The following is a 21,011-nucleotide window of genomic DNA, read 5'->3' on the forward strand; positions in this document are numbered from 1 at the left end:
GTGCCCAAACCACAACCCCAAACCCACTTATTTATTGCAAAGTGCCAGGGGCGCATCAGCATTATGGTGCCCTCGGGGGTGGGGGCATGGAGGCGCTTCTGAGTGCCTCCTCTGGCATGCAAAAACCAGGGGCGCAAAAATGGGCCACTGTGCTGCAAGGTGCTAGTATAAGGCGCTGCACCACGCAAGAACGGGGCAGGGCTAGTGAGTATCATGCAGGCACTAGCCCCACCCTATTTGCAGCATGCACATGCTCACGGCCCCGTGCACGCATGCATGCAAAATGCTTCTCCCTCCCTTTTCTTCCAGTCCACCAATCGACAATGGTTGGTGACCTCTGCTCTACCACCTTTACTTGAGCTTGCTAGTCGGCTGCTTCACCTCCTTTGTGCTGGGCGGGGCTCTTGCTCTGGGCGGTGGTGGTGGCCTGATGGACCTGCTGCTGCCAGCACTGGTGCGTGTGCCAACAGAGAGGGCTCTGAGTGCCACCTCTGGCATGCGTGCCATAGGTTTTCCACCACTGGACTAGAAGATCTGCAAGGTCTCTTCCTATTCTGTTATTCATACTTTCTAAAGACGAAAAGTAGTGTAATGACTTTATCACTTCATTTAGAAATATTTTGTATAGAACCAAAACAGTGCTTGCCATCTTGTTAATTCTTTAAAACACAGCCAGAATTGGTCTGGCTTTTTTGTCCCTTTGCAGATGCAACTATAGCTGTAAGGATACTAGGTTCCCTGGTTCTCTGTTTCTTTTGGTACAGCACCAGTTAACTTCAAAATGCCAGATAGCTGTGTGGATTTAGCTGTACCTTATAGATTGGAGCAAGAATTTGGGTTTTATTTCTGTCTCTTGTGAGAGAAGTGAGCCTTCTATCTTTATTTACCCCCTCACTGTCAATCTTCAGCATCTTGTTAAGGTATTTATCCATACCTTAACATATCCATAGGCATTATTTATATTGCATCTTTTCGTCTTTTCCACTCCAGACACTGCAACAACAATAACAACACCTGGTTGCAGAATTGTCAGCATGCTTTCTTGTCACAATCAGTGCTAGCAAGCTGTTAAATTCAACAGAGAAAACTAAGGCTTGGCAACCTAATAGCAACCTTTTTTTAATTCTTAAAAGAAGCAAATGTGCAATATTTTTTTGGAAATGTAGAGTAGGTTTCCTAGCAATTCATTTTCCTTTTTGCATGAAAATATTATTATTGTTTTACTTTCCTGTTGATTTGGAGAGGTTAGGAATGGAAACAGTGCTGTGCAATACTCTGTTGCTCAGAAATTTCCCACCATAGTTTTCTATGAAAAGGGCTTTTTAACCAAGTTCTGTGGGGATATTTTCAACCATCATAGTAGGCAGTAAAAGCTAGATCTGAAGCATAAGTAGATCTCATATGGATAACTCAAAAATGAAAGTGAAGGTTCTGTTTATAGTCCTTGACATCTTTGATAGGATTGGGTAAAGACTTATGAAATCCTGAATATCACTGAGTTGATGGGCAATACTGAACAAAGAAGGGACGCGGTGGCTCAGTGGGTTGGGACGCTGAACTTATCGATCAGAAGGTCGGCAGTTTGGCGGGTCAAATCCCGAGTGCCGCGTAACAGAGTGAGCCTTTGGCGTCTAGTCATGCCGGCCACATGACCAGGGAGACATCCTCGGACAAGCGCTGGCTCTTCGGCTTTGAAACGGAGATGAGCACCGGCCCCTAGAGTTGGAAACAACTAGCATGCATGTGTGGGGGAACCTTTACCTTACCTACTGAACAAAGTGTTCACAATGTTATATGGCATCGTTGTAAATTTTGTACTTTTATTACATTCATGATTGATGATCTGATGCAATTCCTATGAGAAATGTGAGAAAACAGATATTTGGGGGAGACATTCAACTTCATGCAGTTTAAGGTAAGAATGGGGGATCCTATGAAGTTTTAAATTGCTGTTGAACTTAAATGATCTGGCTACCCTTTTAGCTTTATTCTTTGTAAAATTAATATTTATAGTAGTTATTTGTAGAGTAGATAAACTTTTGTCCTTGGTTTTTAAAAATGCTTGATGTTTGACCATTTTGTTTGGAGCTTTTAGAAAAATACAATCTTGGGCTAACTGATTACTGCAGCAAAGTATTATAGCAGAAGAATGCTGATTTCTAATCTAGGTATCTACTGGATGAGTGTGAAGAAGCCTTTTTAAAAAATCCTGAAGGGAAACCTCGGCTCATTTACCACCGGCTAGAAGATGGTCAAGTCAGTTCAGATTCTGTGCAGCAATTAATTGAGCAAGTTCATTTTGTGAACAAAGCAAAGGTAATGAGGCAAAACACCTATAAAAGTGGAGCATTTATTGTGATTGGTATCTTTTTGTTTATGTAACATAGTTGTAACAAATGGTATTAACAGGATTTGCAGATTACCCTATTTGTTTATTTTGTTTTATCATGAAAGGTAAAATACAAAACAGAAAAACACAAATAAACAAAACAAAAGCATACATTCAGCAGTAACAACACAAACCAAAAAAGAGTGTACAAAAAAAGAGAGAAAAAGGTGATCCAAATACCAAATACATTTAGCACTTAACATATAGAATCCACCACGACTGGGCGCTGAAAAAAAATGAAAAAGCAATAAATTCTCATCCCCTTTTGCGCACACACACACGCACACACACACACACACACACACACACACACAAGAAAAGCAGTCAACAGGTTAAGCTAAACATTACACTAATCTTCAAATCCCTCTGTTAACCATCTTTTGTTGTATTTAGGGCATAGAAAATCCACAAGCAATTTCCAGTCTCTTAAAGCTGTCTAATCCATTATCTATAATCAAAGCAGTTAATTTTGCCATCTCTGCTAATTCAGTCAATTTCAAAATCCATTCTTCAACAGTCGACATCCCTTTTTCTTTGCAGTGTTTGGCAAGTACAATCCTCGCAGCCGTCACAATATGAAGGAATAGCACCCCAAAGTGTTTTTCAGTTGGTTTGTTCCTCCTATCTAAAAAAATATTCATATTTGTATCTTAAATATTTTCTGCATTGTCATTGTTATGTAGATAGGGCCCGCAACTTGGGAGTCCTCCTAGACTCACAGCTTTCTTTTGAAGATCATTTAGTAACTGTGACTAGGGGGGCTTTTGCCCAGGTTCGCCTGGTGCGCCAGTTGCGGCCCTATCTAGACCGGGATGCCTTGCGTACGGTCACTCATGCACTCATGACCTCTCGGTTAGACTACTGCAACGCTCTCTACATGGGGCTGCCCTTGAGGACCACTCGGAGGCTCCAACTGGTGCAGAATGCAGCCGCGAGAGTTGTGTTGGGAGTGTCCCGATACTCCCATGTTACACCTTTGCTCCGTGAGCTGCATTGGCTTCCAGTTGTCTTCCGGGTGAGATTCAAGGTGCTGGTAATGACCTTTAAAGCCCTACATGGCATGGGTCCGGAGTACCTTAGGGAGCACCTGCGGCCGGCATCAACTTCCCTCCGCCCAGTGCGCTCCCACAGAGAGGGCCTCAGGGTGCCACCGGTCAGAGAATGCCATCTGGTGGCCCCCAGGGGGCGGGCCTTCTCTGTGGGTGCGCCGGATTTGTGGAACCGCTTACCGGTTGAGCTCCGGATGGCGCCCGACCTTCGCTCCTTCCGGCGTGATCTAAAGACCTACTTGTTTGAACAAGCCGGCCTGGTCTGATGGGTTTGGGTTTTATTATTGCTTTTAACATATTGTATTTATTGTTGTATTGTATTGGGCATTCTGTTTAATCTTTTCTTAATTTTTGTATCTTTGTATTTTAGCATTTATTGTCCTGTTCACCGCCCTGAGTCCTTCGCGAGAAGGGCTGTATACAAATAAAATAATAATAATAATAATAATAATAATAATAATAATAATAATAATAATAATAATAATAATTATTATTATTATTATTATTATTATTATTATTATTATTATTATTATTATTATTATTCCAGTATGTTTTCACATATTTGCAAGACCATGTGATAAAATGAGGCTGGATTTTGACTACATTTCCAGCACTTATTAGAAATTCCTTTATACATTTTCTCTAGTCTATCTGGTGGTCAAATACCCATGATACATCATTTTATAAAAAAATTCTTTCAAAATATAATTTAATGTAAATTTTCATCCAGATTACCCTTTTTATTCATACTGAATGTAGAATGCTGCCTCTAGAAAGCTAAAGGTATATAGCTCATAACTGAATGTCCATCATTGTGGAGTATCAAACTCTTACGTTACAGGATATTTAGAAGGGGAAAATGTAGTGGTCCAATGATCAATTATCTAATAAGCAGGTATGTACTAATCAAATGTGTTTAGATTTATGCTTTTAAAAAAGTACATTGATTAGAGAATAAAGATACCTTGAACTATTTTTTCTGGGCATCTGTACACATATTTTGATTTTTGTGTTTAAGTAACAGGCTTCACTCAGGCTTTTTATATGGAATCTGAGTATTTGTTGTTTGCATTAAGAACCTGGCCTTCACCAGAAGTATGTAAATTTTGTTGAATATAAAACTAGACTTATAAATCTTTCTGTTATTAAAGCTTGTCTGTTATAAGGTGACCTAATCTTTTAATATGATTTCTTTCTTTTCCCCTAAGATCATCAACCACATGGGAGGATTAGAGGAAGGAGCATATGAAGTATATAGTTATGTGGAAAAGATTATAAAGCAGGTATTATCTTGCATTGAAGATTATGTGGATGATGGAAAAGCAGCATATAAATGTTCTAATTTTTTAGAACACATTGATTCTGTTTTCATGTCAGAACATTTAATTATGCCTGAACTTTACATCTAAAGTACTTTAAATATTCATATAAAGCATGAATAGGATGAAAATGTTTCCAAATTCAAATACCGTGTCAGGTTAATTATCTAAAAAGCAGCTTATACTAAATGCTTATTGGCTGTTTTATGCTGTCTGATGTTTGACTAGATCACTTTAATATTTATCTTTCAAAAAAGCAAGTATCTGCCAATATTCTGAAAGTATCTAGTTTATCTACATGTCATTTAGAATGCAGGGTTTTTTCCCTCTAGATTTAAAAATATTTATAACCTAATGCTTTACTTTCTGGGATAGCTTAGTATAGTGTTAAAATACAGAATTTTCTGCTCCAGGAATATGTGAGGTGACAGCTAAGGTAATCCTTTGTTAATTTTGGCTTTCATTACTATTGAATTCAATAAGAACGTAAAGTGACTTGGTTGTATGGATGGCACAACAGTTCCACACTGAGCTACATACAGTATATAGTCTACTCTGTGGTACACTTATTAAAAGAGGGAGGATACTATATAGGTGATCTTATTAACTGACTCAGACCAAAATTCTTTTTTTCTCTCCAAAATTTGGAAGTTCCACAGTGTTCTTATATGTGAACAAATTGTGAAGAGTCCTTTTTCATGCCGGAGAGGAAACCAGATCCTGAAATACTGTCTTTTAGAAACTGCCCTTAAAGAAGACTCATGATGGTTTCATAGGATTTGCTTCTCTTCTTATACAGGATATATTGGGCTGTGAAGTTTTACATATAGAGAAGAAAGATGTAACTGATAATGATGACTCTTCAGTTCCCGAAGAGGAAATGTTTGGTGATGTGCTATGGGATGCACATGATGAACAAGAACAAATGGAGGCTTTCCAGCAGGCATCTAATTCAACATGTGAGCTAGGATTTGACAAAGTAAGTACATTCCCTCTCCAGGAAGGAAATGCATAAATGTTTGTGGGTTTTTCCTTTTTCATTGTTGAAAATAAGGGGGAAAAACAGATCTGAGGATAACCTTGGAGGCTTTCATGAGCTTTCATGTCTTAGTTGACAGGCCTGGTTTGGGAACTGATGCTAATAATTCTGTATTAAAAATTGTTGGATGTGGTTCCTGTTTCTCTCTTTGGAAATAAAATGCTATGATATGATTCTAGTTTTAGCATCTGACTACTGAGATAATGCAAAAGTACCTTATTGGACAGCAATAGATTATGCAGATTTAATTTCAAGCCTCTGTTCTGAAACTTTCTAGAATAAAAAGCACACTGGTATTAGCACAATTTGTATTTATGGACCACAGTTGAAAAGGGCACAGGTTGCATAATATTAATTTATTAGTGTCTCTTCCTTTTGTTTATTTTAAGTTATTTGACATTTGGAGCCACCATGCAGACCCTATGAGGAATCCATCAACTTGACAAGTTCTTGATTACATTGATTTTTTTAGACAATATACATTTTTAGCAAGTTGGTACATTTTAGCAAGTTGGCAAATTTAAGCATGCTTATAATAAAATATTTTCCATTTAAATGTGCATGATCTGATTCCAAATTAAGGGACTTGAAGCCCCATTGATTTTTGGGATTTAAATTGAACTTAGTGTGATATCTTTGTATCACATTGCAACAATCTACTGTTGACTTTCAAACACAGTGACATTGAGCTTTACAGACAATCATTCATCATTTTATATGGGAATAGTAACTCCATATACAGAATATGGGTATTTCTTGGTTTCTGTAGATCCATTCCCTTGGTAAGTTGTTGACACAATGAAAGATAGGTATAGTAAGAAGGATGATTAAGGGTGCAAGGATACTTGAATGTATGCAGGTAGTTCTGGACTTACAACAGTTCGTTTAGTGATTATTCTAAGTTAAAACAGCACTGAAAAAATAGACTTATGACCGCTTTTCACACAACTGTTGTAGCATCTCCATGGCCATATGATCAAAATTCAGATGCTTGCCATAGTTGACACTTATTTAATGACCACTGCATGTCCCGGGGTCGTGTGATTGCCTTTTGTAATCTTCTGACAAGCAAAGTCAATGGGAAAACTAGATTCACTTAACAACCATATTATTAACTTAACAACTGCAGGGATTCACTTAACAATTGTGGCAAGAAAGGTTGTAAAGTGGGGCAAAACTCACGTAACAAGTATCTCACTTGACACAGAAATTTGGGCTCAGTTGTGGTTGTAAGCTGAGGACTATATTTAAATCTGGTGGGACCAAGGCCTTCTCTGTGGTGGCTTCCTGTCTGAAACATCTCAGCAGAAATAAGATTGGGCCCCACTTTGAAACTCTTTCACAACTGACCCTGAAGACCTGATTTTGCCAACGGGCCTGGGAAATCCACAGTGGGATGTAGCCCTTCAAGTGGCTTATTTGATTGACTGTTGTCACCATGGGGTGGGGGTGGGTTATTGCTTTTTATTGTTATTTATTTATTGGGATTTTATCTTTGTAAGATGCCCAGCTGCCCATCATTGATAGTGAGTTGGGCGGCCATATACATTTTCTTAAATAAACAAATATTTGAAGAAAAAAATTGAAGATAATAATGATTCCAAAATGAAGAACCAAAACTAATAAATAACATATTATTGTTTTAAGCCATTTGATGCTATGGTTAATGTTTAGAATGTAGTAATGCAGTATTCTTATAAATTTATATAAAGTTGGTTTACACTGGTAGTGTTGAATTTAAGCTATTAGCTATAAAGGTTTTTTTGTTTTGTGTATATATTCATTTTTTTTGTCATTAATCTTTCACTTACAGGGGAAGCAAGCTTACATTGTGTAGCTAATTTCATGTGTAAGGCTAAACCAGAATTTTTAAGTTAAACCTTCCTTGGCTGACAACTCATAGTTACCTGATTTGCATAGAATGTTACCTTATAAACAGTAGGTTTGCATATCACACTGTCATATAATTATGTCATATAATTTTCTTAATCCTGGGTAAATTCTTTCTCTTCATCAGGTAATGATAAAATAAAGTAAAATTATCAAAACCAAGTAGAAAATTAGGTTCGCCACCACTGGCCTAGCATGTTTATTGATGGCCAACTAATGATCCACTCTTAGGTCTTTCTCATATTGTATGCTGGCAAGCCAACTCTCCCCAATTCTGTACTTATTCGATTTTCCATTCTTAGAGAAAAGTTTTATTCTATATCTTTTAAGGTTTTCCCCCCCCTAAGAACATATGGTCAAGGATATAAAAAAGATCCATATATAAAAATAATACAGTCCAAATTAATAATTACAAGTAGAAATACTACCTGAAGTATATCAACTACACAGCATTGTGCTTACCTCCAGAGCTTCTGAGAAGAATCACTTTTGTATTTCAAGGACAACATACAAGCTTCTGTTATTTCATATGTGATAGGCAGAACAAACCTTGCCATATATATCTAGGCAAGGGCAGGAACATTTTTCATAAGCAATCAAACAAAGACAAAATCATACTTAAGAAATGAAAATAATAAAAGAGAAAACCTCTGCCGGTAACAAGGGCAAATCCATTCTTACGAACCACCTCCACAAGCCCTTTACTGAGCTTCCATAATGGTGAGGCTGAGCAGAAAGGATAAGCTATTAGGTAGTTGCCGTATTGTATGAAAATACTAAATCAAAAGCAACAAATCACATAACCTGTAGCTATAGCCTATGAAGGTGGTCTAAATGTTAATTACCTGATTGGATACCAATGGCATATTTTTATAGTACTCCCATATTTTTATAAAAACAAAAAATCACTTTGGAGTTAGATAGGTTGGGTATACTCTTGCACTGCATAGCTATTTTTTTCCTTAATATGTTGTTCCTGAAATGAAAAAAAAGATGGCTGAAGTGTCTGAAAAGAATGAGAGAACTGCAGCTTCATTTTGTAAAAATCAGTGAATTTTAAGACCAAGGTATTGGTAAATAAAATTTTGTCTCAAAGTACTCTAAAACCTAATTGGTCCAGTAACAGATGCACACTAAATTGTACTGTCATTTGAGTTTTTCATGCTGTTTCATGCTGATCAAACCAGTGGGAACTGTAATTAATCTGTCCATTAATTGGTCAAATATGAATCAGGACAGTCATGGTCAGTAAATTCTGCTTTAACTTTATTTCATTTATCACATTCAGAAACTGTCCATATCCCTCACAGAGGGAATCTGGGTAGTGTACAAATAAAATGTAATTAAAAGACAATTAAAAAACATAAAATGTGAATGTAAAAATTTAAAGGAGAGACAAAGATAGTTAAAATTCGATATTAAAAGTTATTTAAAAGGTGGGAAGGTTCTAACGAGCCTCACAGCTGCCTGCTCTTCTCTGTGCCCCAAGCAAGATGGTAGAACCGGGTCATTAGGTATTTCTGAAAGGCCAGGAACCTTTTACCGTAGGGGAAGAATGTTCCAAAGGGGAGAGAAGAGTCTCTTCCTAGTCCCCTCCAGTCTTGATTCTTTAATTAACAATTATACCTTATGTATAAATTTAGCCAACATCAATGTATTATTTTATATGCTCATAAATTAAGATGGAAAAGACTAATCTTTGGATTAACAGGTTTAAAATCAAATAAATATAAATGTTTGCACCTAACTCAACCGTTATTTATTGTATTACATTGTTTTCTTTGCAGTATTATGAACGTCTGAATGATTTGGTGGCAGCCCCTGCACCAATTCCACCCCTCCTTGTATCTGGAGAGCCAGGCTCTGGAAAATCTCTCCTTTTATCAAAATGGTATTATGGATTTTTTAAAAAAACAAAAACCTGTATTTCTAGGAAATGTACGTTTTTAAAAAAAGGTTTCCTCCTTCAAGAAACACCAAGCTGTACAAGTATGTTCAGATATGTGTTCATGTGCATTCCAGATATCCTTTAAATCCAGTTTTACTATTCACTTCATAACAGTTATAATATACTAGCTCAGTGGACATAGTGCTAATGAATCACTTCACCTACAAAATTTATATTCCTCATTTTGCAACATATACAAAGTGTTCTATCATGTTATAAGGGTTTGTCTTCCCCTCTCCTCCATTTGTTCCATAGAGTCTTTTTTTTTAAAATTCCATTTATATCCCGCCCTTCTCCGAAGACTCAGGGCGGCTTACAAGCTTAGCAGTAGCCTTCATTCTATGTATATGCCTGCTTATTAGGGCTTTTGGGGGCCCCCAAGCGGCATTATTACAAAGTCAGCTTATTGCCCCCAACAATCTGGATCCTCATTTTACCTACCTCGGAAGGATGGAAGGCTGAGTCAACCTTGAGCCTGGTGGGACGTGAACCTGCAATAATTGCAGGCAGCTGGTGTTACTTAAGGAGGCATTAGCCCACTGCTCCACCAAGGCTCTCTTTTTCAGGTTAGCCAGGCTCTGTATGTTACACATTTGTTACTTTATCACAGACTCTGGGTTTTCAAGATCCCCCAATCAGCTTTCCTTGTGAACATTCCTGACATTTTACTTTGGTGGGAATGTAGTTTAGCAGGGAAAGGAAAAAAAGATGTTCCACTTGTACAATAACATCAAAACTAATTTAGTTGCATTTATTTGATGTCTCACTGTAATCTGTGGGTATACCCATAAAGACATTTAAAGTTTAAAATGCGTGTGTATACTGTACCAACATTTATACTGCTTGTTTATTTACCTTAATTTATCTAGTATTTAAACTGTTATGATGACACCATTCAGGTTTCTAGTCTAAGACCAAATGCCAAAGAAACTGCAGCACAGAAGTATAAATTTTTGAAAAAGAATGGCAGTTTATTGGCAAAATGTGTTACATATAAGAAGGTGTCATATTCAGTTCCTAATATCTCAAGATATTGACTATAAACTATGTGGACGAATCTCTTGAGGCGAGGTTCAAGAGATTTCCTTTTTGTACTTTTTTGAAAATTCATTAATATCTAGTTGATAGTTCAATGTTTAAAAAAATAAATATAGCCATGTAAAAAATAACTTTCCAATGCAACAACATAATCATCTATATTCTGGTAGAACTGTTTGTAGTATTTGAGTTGATAATTAAATTTTTTTTCTTACAAGTATATATATTTTTTCTTACTAGGATTCAGTTACAACAGAAGCATTCTCCAAATACACTCATTCTCTATCATTTTGTTGGGAAACCCATGTCGAGCAGTTCAGAGCCTACACTGATTCTCAAACGTCTCACTTTAAAGGTAGGTCTATTTAACTGTATTAGCACATGGGAACCAGAGTAATTGTTCACTTAATAAAATGAGAATTCTGTTTCCTTATATTGTGCTTAAATTTCCTGTTCTTTGTATTTTCATTTGATGCTTTCAAAAAATATATAAATAATAATAATAATAATAATAATAATAATAATAATAATAATAATAATAATAATAATAATAATAATAATAATAATTTAATTTTTATACCGCCCTTCTCCCGAAGGACTCAGGGCGGTGTACAGGGCAATATAAAATATAAAAAAGAAACTAGAGAAAGGGATAAAATAATTAAGACAAATTGATAAACTTGGGATTTAAAAATGTCATAGAAATTACAAATATAGAATTAGTTGATTATTAATCATGTTTTGTTTTATAATCTAAAAATCAAAATTAAGCTGTAAAATAAGCATGAATATCGAGAACCGTAGTTAACATAGTATAAATTACCAAGTGAGATTATAGGCAGGGTAAATTAAACAGTGTCACTGAGAGTCTATTCTGATTTAAACATCTGGTAAAACTTAAATATAGATTCTGTGACTGCAGAAACTCAAACTTTTGGGTCCTTACAAATCCATATGTGGTTGGACTGTAATAATTTCAAGCTTAAATTTTATTTTTACTTAGCCTTAGTATCAGATTTGCAAAAACAAAAAATATCCCTTTATTATAAAGTATCCTGAGCATAAGAAACATATTCTGCTGTCATTTCTAGCCATCAGGCTAAGCAATAAAACTAGACTATATTTCCTAAGTTACTGGCTTTAGGCAAACTTAGTTTACATTTCTCAGTTGGCAATTGTTCTGCTAATGCACTAGCCTCTCTTAGTTTATTTACTTGTGATACTGAAAAAATATCCTAATTCCTTGTCTTTATACAGTTTCTAAGGCTCAAGCTTTCTTTGGCTAGAAGGCACCTGGGAATCTCATATGAATCATTCTGTGAAGTTATAACTGTTCCTTTCAAAGGCCTAACAATTGTATATTTTGATTTTAAAAGTATCATAATTTGTTACATTTAACACTGATTCATTCATAGGATCTTAAAAAATCTCTCAGTACTATTATTCTGTGATCTAGTTTCAGAGTAGGATATTGTGCAAATGTACTTTGCTGCAACAAAGATACATTGGATCTGTCATTTGGCTGAGGAGCAGGAAAATATATAATATGCTGAGTGATTTCATGGTTAGAACCAGTGTGTTAACTAAATTATGGAACATTTAACCACAGTTTGGTTTTGTTCTTGGCTTATTTAAACTATGGTGTAGCATGTAGGCTAAGTCTGGATTTAGAGGTTGTTAATGTATTGTTAACTTCCTATTCCAGGCTTTGGACAGAAGATGGCAGGCTGGAGTGGCCACAAAGTACTTTGCAGTTAAAATATTTTTTCTAATATTTCTTTAAATAAAAAACTCAGGTCTGCTTCTTTGTTTCATTTTTAGATAAAATATTATTTAGATGAAGGATTTTTGTTTCTGTTTATTTTCTTGCAGCTTATGCAAAATTCCTGGTCAGTCTCACCTACTTCCTTGGAACCAGCTAAATTATTAGAAGAATTTCCTCGTTGGCTAGAGAAACTTTCTGCTCGCCAGCAAGGCAGTATTATAATCATTATTGATTCAGTTGATCGGATACAGGTATATATTTTTTGACTTCTGCTTTACTGAAAGACGGATTTAGAATTGCTTAAATTACTTTTTACTATTTAATAAGATAATTTTTTTTTGCACAGTGCACCAAAAACATACACAGAAAATGCATTCACATTGTAACTGCACACACATGAAAATAAGAAACCTGAATACAACTGGGAGAGAACATTGCTCATTGTTTCTAATGATTGGATTTACATATGCTAAGCTATGGTTTAGTTTATATATACAATCAAACCAAGCAATCTAATAAACATTTAAATTTAAATTTTAATATAAAACATGTTTTAACAATCAAAACCTCGCCTGCAACATCCTAAGCTAAAACGAAAACTCATTATAGAGAGGCCAGGAAAAGCTCTTGTTTTTGGAGATAGTAACTATAATTTATGTAATATTAAACACATATTTTTAGGTTGTGTATGTGTAATTCTTCTGCAATTCTATTTTATGAAGGCAGTTGAAATATAATGTAAACAATATTTTTCAATGAGAAAAATATTAAAAATACATTTATGGTTACAGCATTCTGAATTTTAAATTAACCTTATGTCTTTCAGCAAGCTGAAAAGCATATGAAGTGGCTGATTGATCCACTGCCAGTGAACGTAAGAGTTGTCGTATCTGTGAATGTTGAAAGTTGTCCACAAGCTTGGAGGTAAACTTGCTTTGTTTTACGATAAATGATGCCATTCAGCTGTGGAAAATCAGACATGGTAGTTTTCTTCTGAATTGCAGACAGCATGTTGAGTGCCCTATAAGAATCAGCTTCACCTGTACATGGCAGAATGTTTCTACTATGAATCCATGAACACAAATAGGCATATCTATGAGAAAAGCAATATGCTTTTTGCAACAAGGTGACTGTGATGGCCATTCAGAAAATATACATGCTCCTGAATTGTAGCACTTCAGAATGCAAATGGGAGATGTGTTTTACATGTGAAAAAAAGTTCACTTGTATATAATACTGGTTAAAAAAGAATCACAAAACATTTTTCTTGGGTATAAGACTATCAGAATTGGTACCTGGATTCTATCTTTTGTTTGAGTGTTTTCTGATATGGCATCTTTTAAAATGATTTTATTGGCTTGCTGAAATAAGAAAAGATTTTCTGTGTGGTAAAATTTTGTCTATGGGATAATTTGATTTTAATGTTTTGCTATGCAAAATTATGTTATTTATGGCTAGTTCATAATTTGTACATAATCGTTATTCTAAGATCCTTTTCATAAGTACTATTATCAAGCTCAATATTTCTCATCCTATACTTCTGCATTTGATTTTTGTTTCTTGTGAAGAATTTTGCATATACTTGTTGAATTCCATCATTTTATTATTTCTCTATAATATCCATTTCTCCTGTCAATTCCATTTTTACCTCTATATTTGTTTTCTAGGATATTAAGTACCCATTTAACTACCCAATTCAGATTGTTAACATTTAAGAGGCATTGTTTTCAATTCAAGTCTTTTAATAAAAATGTTGGCATGTAAGCCTTGTGGCACCTTAGTTTGGTAAGAACCATTAATGATCACTATTTGATTTTGAGACAGTTATGTATCTAAGCCAGGGGTCTTCAAACTTGGCCCTTTTATGACTTGTGGACTTCAACTCCCAGAATTCAACTTTAACTCCCAGAATTCCTCAGCCAGCCAAATTTGAAGACCCCTGATCTACGCAATTGTTTTGTTATCTGGCACACATAACTTTCAGAACACTGAAGATTAAGAGATTTGCCGTGGGTTTTTAACATTGTTCTTGAATTTAAATTTACTCTTTTTAAAAGTTAAATTCTGCACGTGACTGTCATTTTCTGCTTTCTCATTGAAAGGCTGTGGCCTACCCTTCATCTTGAACCATTAACTGTCAGCTGTGTCAAATATCTTATTAATGAAGAATGCAACAGCGCAAGCCTAAAGCTGACCAAAGAACAGGTATTGCTGCTTCATAAATACAAATTCTTTATCTTTGTACTTAACCAGGTTTAATTAAAAATATTTCAAATTAAAAAGAAAAATATTTACTTATCTGATACAACTTTAAAGAAAAAAATCAAACGTTTCTGCACTAAAAATGGATAACTCATGATTTAAAATGGATGAAAGACAACAAAGCCCTATTTAGAATATCAGGTTATTTACTGTTGAAATTATGCTTGTTCCATTGCTTGCTATTACAGTTAGGTATGCCTATGTCTCCTCTAGGTTATACTTGTGAGCTTTAGATTTTAAATGGCGAATACATGATTGAATGGGTAAGAATGTTTAGCAAAGGAATCAAGTAACTTTTCAATAAAGTTCCTGATGTATCTTTTGCAAGCTGTAGTATGTCTGAGAATATATGCAACAACTATTTTCATTGTGATCTTCTAAATATTGATTTTTTGTTCTAGGAATCCTCAACTCCAGTTATATTAGTATGGATTTCTGGAAAATCATAGTTTTAAAAAATCCAGAGTTCCACACTTCTGTTCTTGTTTCACTTGATCTGTAATGCACTTTTATTATTAAAAAAACATTTAAAAAATAAAATGTATTTTTTTAAAAATATTTTTCTTATACTTAGCTTGCTTTGTTTGTTTGTTTATTAAATTTGTTTGCCACAAGGCGACTACCCCAGGAGCAATATGCTTCAAAGAGCAGAGGATATGATTGTGTTGGTATGATGTTTCTTGTATTCCTTATGAGTTCATAACAGTTTTCAACATTGTAGAAAGATTCATTTTTGGTTTTCTACTCCTTTAGGAGAAGAAGCTTGAGAAACACAGTAATTCTACTTCAACATGCAATGCCCTCTATGTCACTCTTTTGGGCAGAATTATGGCTGGGTATGTTAAAAAGATACTGATATGCTGCTACTACTAGAAAAGAATAGTTAAGGACCTAGATCTAGTAAAATTAGTTCTTTTACTATTCATAAGAATTGGTATCGAAACACAAATATGTATAAGCAGTAGGTTGTCCAAATGGATTTTTGCAGTTTGCATTCTTCTTTAATGACATGAAATAAATTCCCAAACTTTTTGACTTTTAGTCAGGTGGAAAATTCTTTATAATTATAGTAACAACGCTGGCTCTCTTGGCCAAGAAACTGAGATGAGCAGTGTTCCCTAGAGTCAGACACAAATGAACAGGGGAACTTTAACTTTTAATTCTAATAATTATTAAATTCAAGCTCTATAATTTAAAAAAGAAAATAAATGCTACATACAGTAAAACATGATTTAATGGATCTCAGTTTAGGTTTTGGATTTGAATGCTGCAACTTGCAGCCTTTGAACTTTGTCCAAACTTTGGGCAATAATAGATTCTGCCTGAACAATTTGATTAGGGATTATGAGGGTATCATTCAATACAGGTGGTAGCCCAATCTGGCTCCAGGTGCTGCATGGCTGCCATTGCTTAGCAACATGGTCTCCAGACCTAAAGCTGCAGCGAAGATACCTGAATCATGGTTGATTTGACTTTGTTTCCTTCTGCTTCTCTCCCTGATTGCCATGTCATCACTGCTGCTACAGTAGACTGACCCAGAGTCCATATTTGTGTTGAGGCTCAAAAAAATCCATCAAATGTTTTGTTTAAACTTGATTTTCTTATTGTTTTCCCTAGAAGATTTCTGCTTGATGTTTTGCCATTAAAAGTTAAGACTTGATTGAGCTCTTTGGAATAAAACATCTCAGAGGCAACATTTGCCTAAAAGTATAGCCATATTTTCATCTCTCTCTACCTTTCTCTCCCTTGTTAACAAAATGTGGCATGCATCAGAAGATGCTCTTATGTATTATTTATTTTATTCAATTTCTGGGACCGCCCATCTCAAATAAATTTATTTATTTATTTATTTTAATTCCATTTATATCCCGCCCTTCTCCAAAGACTCAGGGCGGCTTACAAACTTAGCAGTAGCCTTCATTCTATGTATATGCCTGCTTATTAGGGCTTTCACAGCGGCATTATTACAAAGTCAGCTTAATGACTTTAGGTTATGAAAAATCATAAATATTTGAGCTTTAGTATATGTGTGTGTGTGTGTGTGTATGTATATATGTATATAAGGGACGCGGTGGCTCAGTGGGTTAGGACGCTGAGCTTGTCGATCGGAAGGTCGGCAGTTTGGTGGGTTGAATCCCGAGTGCTGCGTAACAGAGTGAGCGCCTGTTACTCGTCCCAGCTTCTGCCAACCTAGCAGTTCGAAAGCACGTAAAAATGCAAGTAGAAAAATAGGGACCACTCCGGTGGGAAGGTAACAGCGTTCCGTGCGCCTTTGGCGTCTAGTCATGCCGGCCACATGACCACGGAGATGTCCTCGGACAAGCGCTGGCTCTTCGGCTTTGAAACGGAGATGAGCACCGGCCCCTAGAGTCGGAAACGACTAGCACGCATGTGCGGGGGAACCTTTACCTTTACCTTATATATGTATATATGTATATATGTATATGTTAAGTGTTTGTTAAGTATTTTAGAATACCTTGCTAGGCCCCAAACATGGGACAAATCTTCGAATCTCAGAAGGGTATGGCTGACTGATGAGAACAAATGAGTTTGAAATGGCCATATTAGTCTCCCTTTAATTCTTTGTTAGCAATCCAAAAAAATTTACACACACACACACACACACACACACACACACACACACACACATATATGTGTATGTATATGTATAGGAATTGTGAAGGTTTATGATTTTTAATACTTACCTATTTCAAGTGAAATTTCAAATGTACTATTTATTATCCTTTAAAATCTTTTATATTATGTCCTTCAGCATCAAAAGCACAGAAGATAAAGATGTACTTCTACAGAGGTGCTTTGAGTGCCAGAATGTCATGGCTCTTTACCAGCTAGTTTTGAGATCAGTTGAAGAGTCCTTGAAAAATGAAAAAGAGAAAAGGCTCATGAAAGAGGCAAGTTTGCAAGGCTGTTGGAGCTTCCTTTGTAATAACACATCTGATTTTATGGATATGGCACTTTATTTAAGACAGTGGTTTTCAAACTTGACAGAATTACAATTTGGAGACATCTATTTCCAGAATTTCATAGCCAGTATGTTGGCTCGAGAATTCTGAGAATTAAAGTCCAAGCATTGTAAAATTACCAAGCTGAAAAAACAGTAATTTACTATATGGATAATGATAGGCAAGGAAGTTCAGTTTTTTGCTCCTCTAATAAGATGGAAAACTGATAGATTCCCTTGTTCCATGGGAGTTACTGTTATACTTTTCCTTAAAAGTTTCTGTGGAATAGGACTTAGTAATTTAAATGTCTCCTTTGCAGTCCAATTCCATGATCATTCAGACGCCTTTGTTTGACATTTGTCTTTCAGAATAGTTCTTCTTTTTAAACTTTTGTTATATAAGACTCATTATAAACTCTTGAGATTCAGGTTGAAAAATTGATGTAAAAAAAATCTAAGAATATTCAGAAAAAATGTACATGTAGTCCCTTGTCTGTATGACCAATATTTATTTAGGAAATGTCCACCTCACATAAATAACTCTAGGCAGTTAACAGCCAACCCAGAGGAAAAATAGTTTAACTAAAACTCTAAAAATGAAACAAAAAAATTAAATGAGCCTATCTTTGTATTGCGCAAAGAAAAATATAGGTAGTTCTCAATTTATGACCACTTGTTTAGAGACCTTTAGAATGGCACTGGAAAAGTGTCTTGTGACCAGACCTCACACTTATAACCATTGCAGTGTCCCTTTAGTCACGTGATCACAATTTGGATGATTGGCAACTGGCATGTATTTATGATAGGTGTAGGGCCCAATGTTCATGTGATCACCACTTCTGACGAACAAAGTCAATGGGGTAAGCTAGATTTGTTTAATAATCATGGCAAAATGTGTTGGAAAATTGGCCCCAGTCATATAATGACTCACCAATCATACCACATATCATGAGAAAAGTTGAGTCACAATTGTAGCCCCAAGTTGAGGACCTTGTATTAGGATACTTTAATTGTGACCTCCACAAAGAGGATTTTTCTACGAAAGGAAACCTAATAAACCAGGGGTGTCAAACTCAATTTCATTGAGGGCTACATCAGCATTGTGGTTGCCCTCGGGGTAGGCCAGGGTAGGCGTGGCCTAGTGGGTGGGCATGGCTGGAGTGCATGTGACCTCCTGGGTGGGCATGGCCAGCTCTACATCGTTCTAGTCAAGGGTGCCTATAGGAGTCTGGGCAGGAGTGGGACAGATCTGAGGGTCTCTGGCAGAAGGGGGTGGACCGGGGCAAGTGCCAAGGCATGGTCCACTGGAGGAGCATCACTGTTCCTCTCATGCGGGGGCTGGACAGTGTTGTGGGATGCCTGGAGCCCTGGGCAGCAGAGGTCAAACGCCCAGCCCTGAAGGACCCACGGCACTAAGCCCAGCCCTAATTCCCCAAGGGGGCACCCAGCTGCACTTACCTCTTTCTCAAGGCTGCTGCTGCTGCGCTTGCTCTCCTTAGCCAAGTTGTTCATGATGGGTATGAGGGCAAAGTCAAGAGGGAGGCCCACTCCCTCTCCATGGGGGGAGACCTGGCTTTGTATCCAAAGCTTCCTTAGCAATAGGATGGGAGACCCCCCCAGGATAGGCCAGGAGGAGGGGGCAAGGGGATGGTGAAAGGGCAGCAGGGCAGGACTAAGGCAGGACTTCCCTCAGACCCTCCCTCTACTTCCTTCCTTCCTTCCTTCCTTCCTTCCTTCCTTCCTTCCTTCCTTCCTTCCTTCCTTCCTTCCTTCCTTCCTTCCTTTCCTTCCTTCCTTCCTTCCTTCCTTCCCTCCCTCCCTCCCTCCCTCCTTCCTTCCTTCCTTCCTTTCCTTCCTTCCTTCCTTCCTTCCTTCCCTCCCTCCCTCCTTCCTTCCTTCCTTCCTTCCTTCCTTCGAACAGAGTGGTGGGAAAATATTTGAGATGAGGGAGGAAGAAAAACAGGCAAGAAACGCAGGTGGGGAAGTGTCATCCTTCATGTACCATCACCTGGAGATGGCCAGCACATGGCCCTCACCTACTTCACATATCCGGCTTGGTGGGCTCTGGGGGGGAAATGCCATGAGCAGCATGAGAGTCAACGTTACCTGAGCAATGCTGCCCAGCCTCCAGCCTGCCTAGTTTCGGCAGGCAGCAGGGCACTCTCCGCACAGCGCCGAGAGGGTGAGCCGGGCAGCGCAAATCTGAAGAGAAGTGCAACACCACACAGCCTCTAGCCTTCTCGGTTTCGGCAGGCAGCGGGGCACTCTTCTCCCAGCACCGAGAGGCTGAGCCAGGCGGCGCAATGCGCAATGCAGGGCACTCTCCCTCGCTGTTTCCAGACAGCCTTGTGGAGCTAAGACTGAATGTATTTCAACATAGATGGCCACCATGAAATTGTACATTGGCTCCCTGCCAGTCTCGGCCGGGGCCAAGGCAGCGGGGGCCGTTCCCTCACTGTTTCCAGGATGGGTTCACGGGCCTCATGAAACCACTTCGCGGGCCGGATCTGGCCCCTGGGCCTTGTGTTTGACATGTCTGCAATAAACAAATGCAGATGACTGTAGTTTAATAAAGTATTTACTGGTTTTCTTAACAGTACTGTGTTATCTGTCCTGATATTCATGTGGCAGAGTCAATAAACAACACTAAAATTATTTGTGTGTTTGTTCTATAGATTTTATGCCTCATCAGTGTTAGTTACAATGGAATCAGTGAATCAGAACTCATGGAACTCTGCCCTGAGCTATCGTGGGAAATGCTGGCCTCCTTAGTTTACAGCATGCACAAAATGTACATTTTGACATATAGATGTGGTTTGTTACGGTTTCAGCATCTTCAGGTATTGTGGCAAAGAAATTAATTACCTAATGATCTTATTATATTTATTGTATCTACTCATTTGCCAGTTTCTGCTAATGCTTTGGACAGTTTTTTTAAAGCTAAAAAATAACTTTTAAGGTCAGTTAATATATCATCATTAATGTAATTTTTATTTCCAATATTCATGCTATTTCTTTGTTATGAGTTTCTTCTTAAGAAAATTATTTTATCCAGTACTGATGGGAAATCTCTCACATAGCAGGCAAGAAATAGCAAGTAAAATTCACCACAGATTTCACTTTAATAGGCTAGCATTTCTAAAAATACAGGTAGTCCTAGACTTACAGCAATTCATTAAATGACCATTCAGAAATTTTGGGCTCAATTGTGGTCATAAGTTAACGACTACTTGTACATGCATAAGACTGGAATTTTCTTTTACTTCCTGCGAAGTGACTTGCTGATTATTGTTTATTATTCTCATTGGACAGTTACACTTACTGCAGGGTTGGTATGCTCTGGGTTCCTT

The 21,011-nt window shown here is 37.0% G+C and overlaps 1 protein-coding gene across 1 annotated transcript in view; it reads left to right on the top strand.

Moving 5' to 3' along the window:
• Positions 1-21,011, top strand: part of NPHP3 (nephrocystin 3) — a gene marked incomplete at its 5' end in the record, with an annotated part of 47,703 nt that overhangs the window by 9,862 nt on the left and 16,830 nt on the right. The window contains 11 exons of the mRNA XM_081343563.1: positions 2,169-2,316; positions 4,647-4,721; positions 5,557-5,736; positions 9,474-9,577; positions 10,913-11,027; positions 12,545-12,688; positions 13,264-13,361; positions 14,540-14,642; positions 15,453-15,535; positions 17,473-17,611; positions 20,337-20,501. Coding sequence (XP_081199689.1) covers positions 2,169-2,316; positions 4,647-4,721; positions 5,557-5,736; positions 9,474-9,577; positions 10,913-11,027; positions 12,545-12,688; positions 13,264-13,361; positions 14,540-14,642; positions 15,453-15,535; positions 17,473-17,611; positions 20,337-20,501 — 1,354 coding nt within the window. The remainder of the gene's footprint in view (positions 1-2,168; positions 2,317-4,646; positions 4,722-5,556; positions 5,737-9,473; positions 9,578-10,912; positions 11,028-12,544; positions 12,689-13,263; positions 13,362-14,539; positions 14,643-15,452; positions 15,536-17,472; positions 17,612-20,336; positions 20,502-21,011) is intronic.

Source organism: Vipera berus (genome assembly GCF_964194415.1).
Source record: "Vipera berus genome assembly, chromosome: Z".
Classification (NCBI taxonomy): domain Eukaryota; kingdom Metazoa; phylum Chordata; class Lepidosauria; order Squamata; family Viperidae; genus Vipera; species Vipera berus.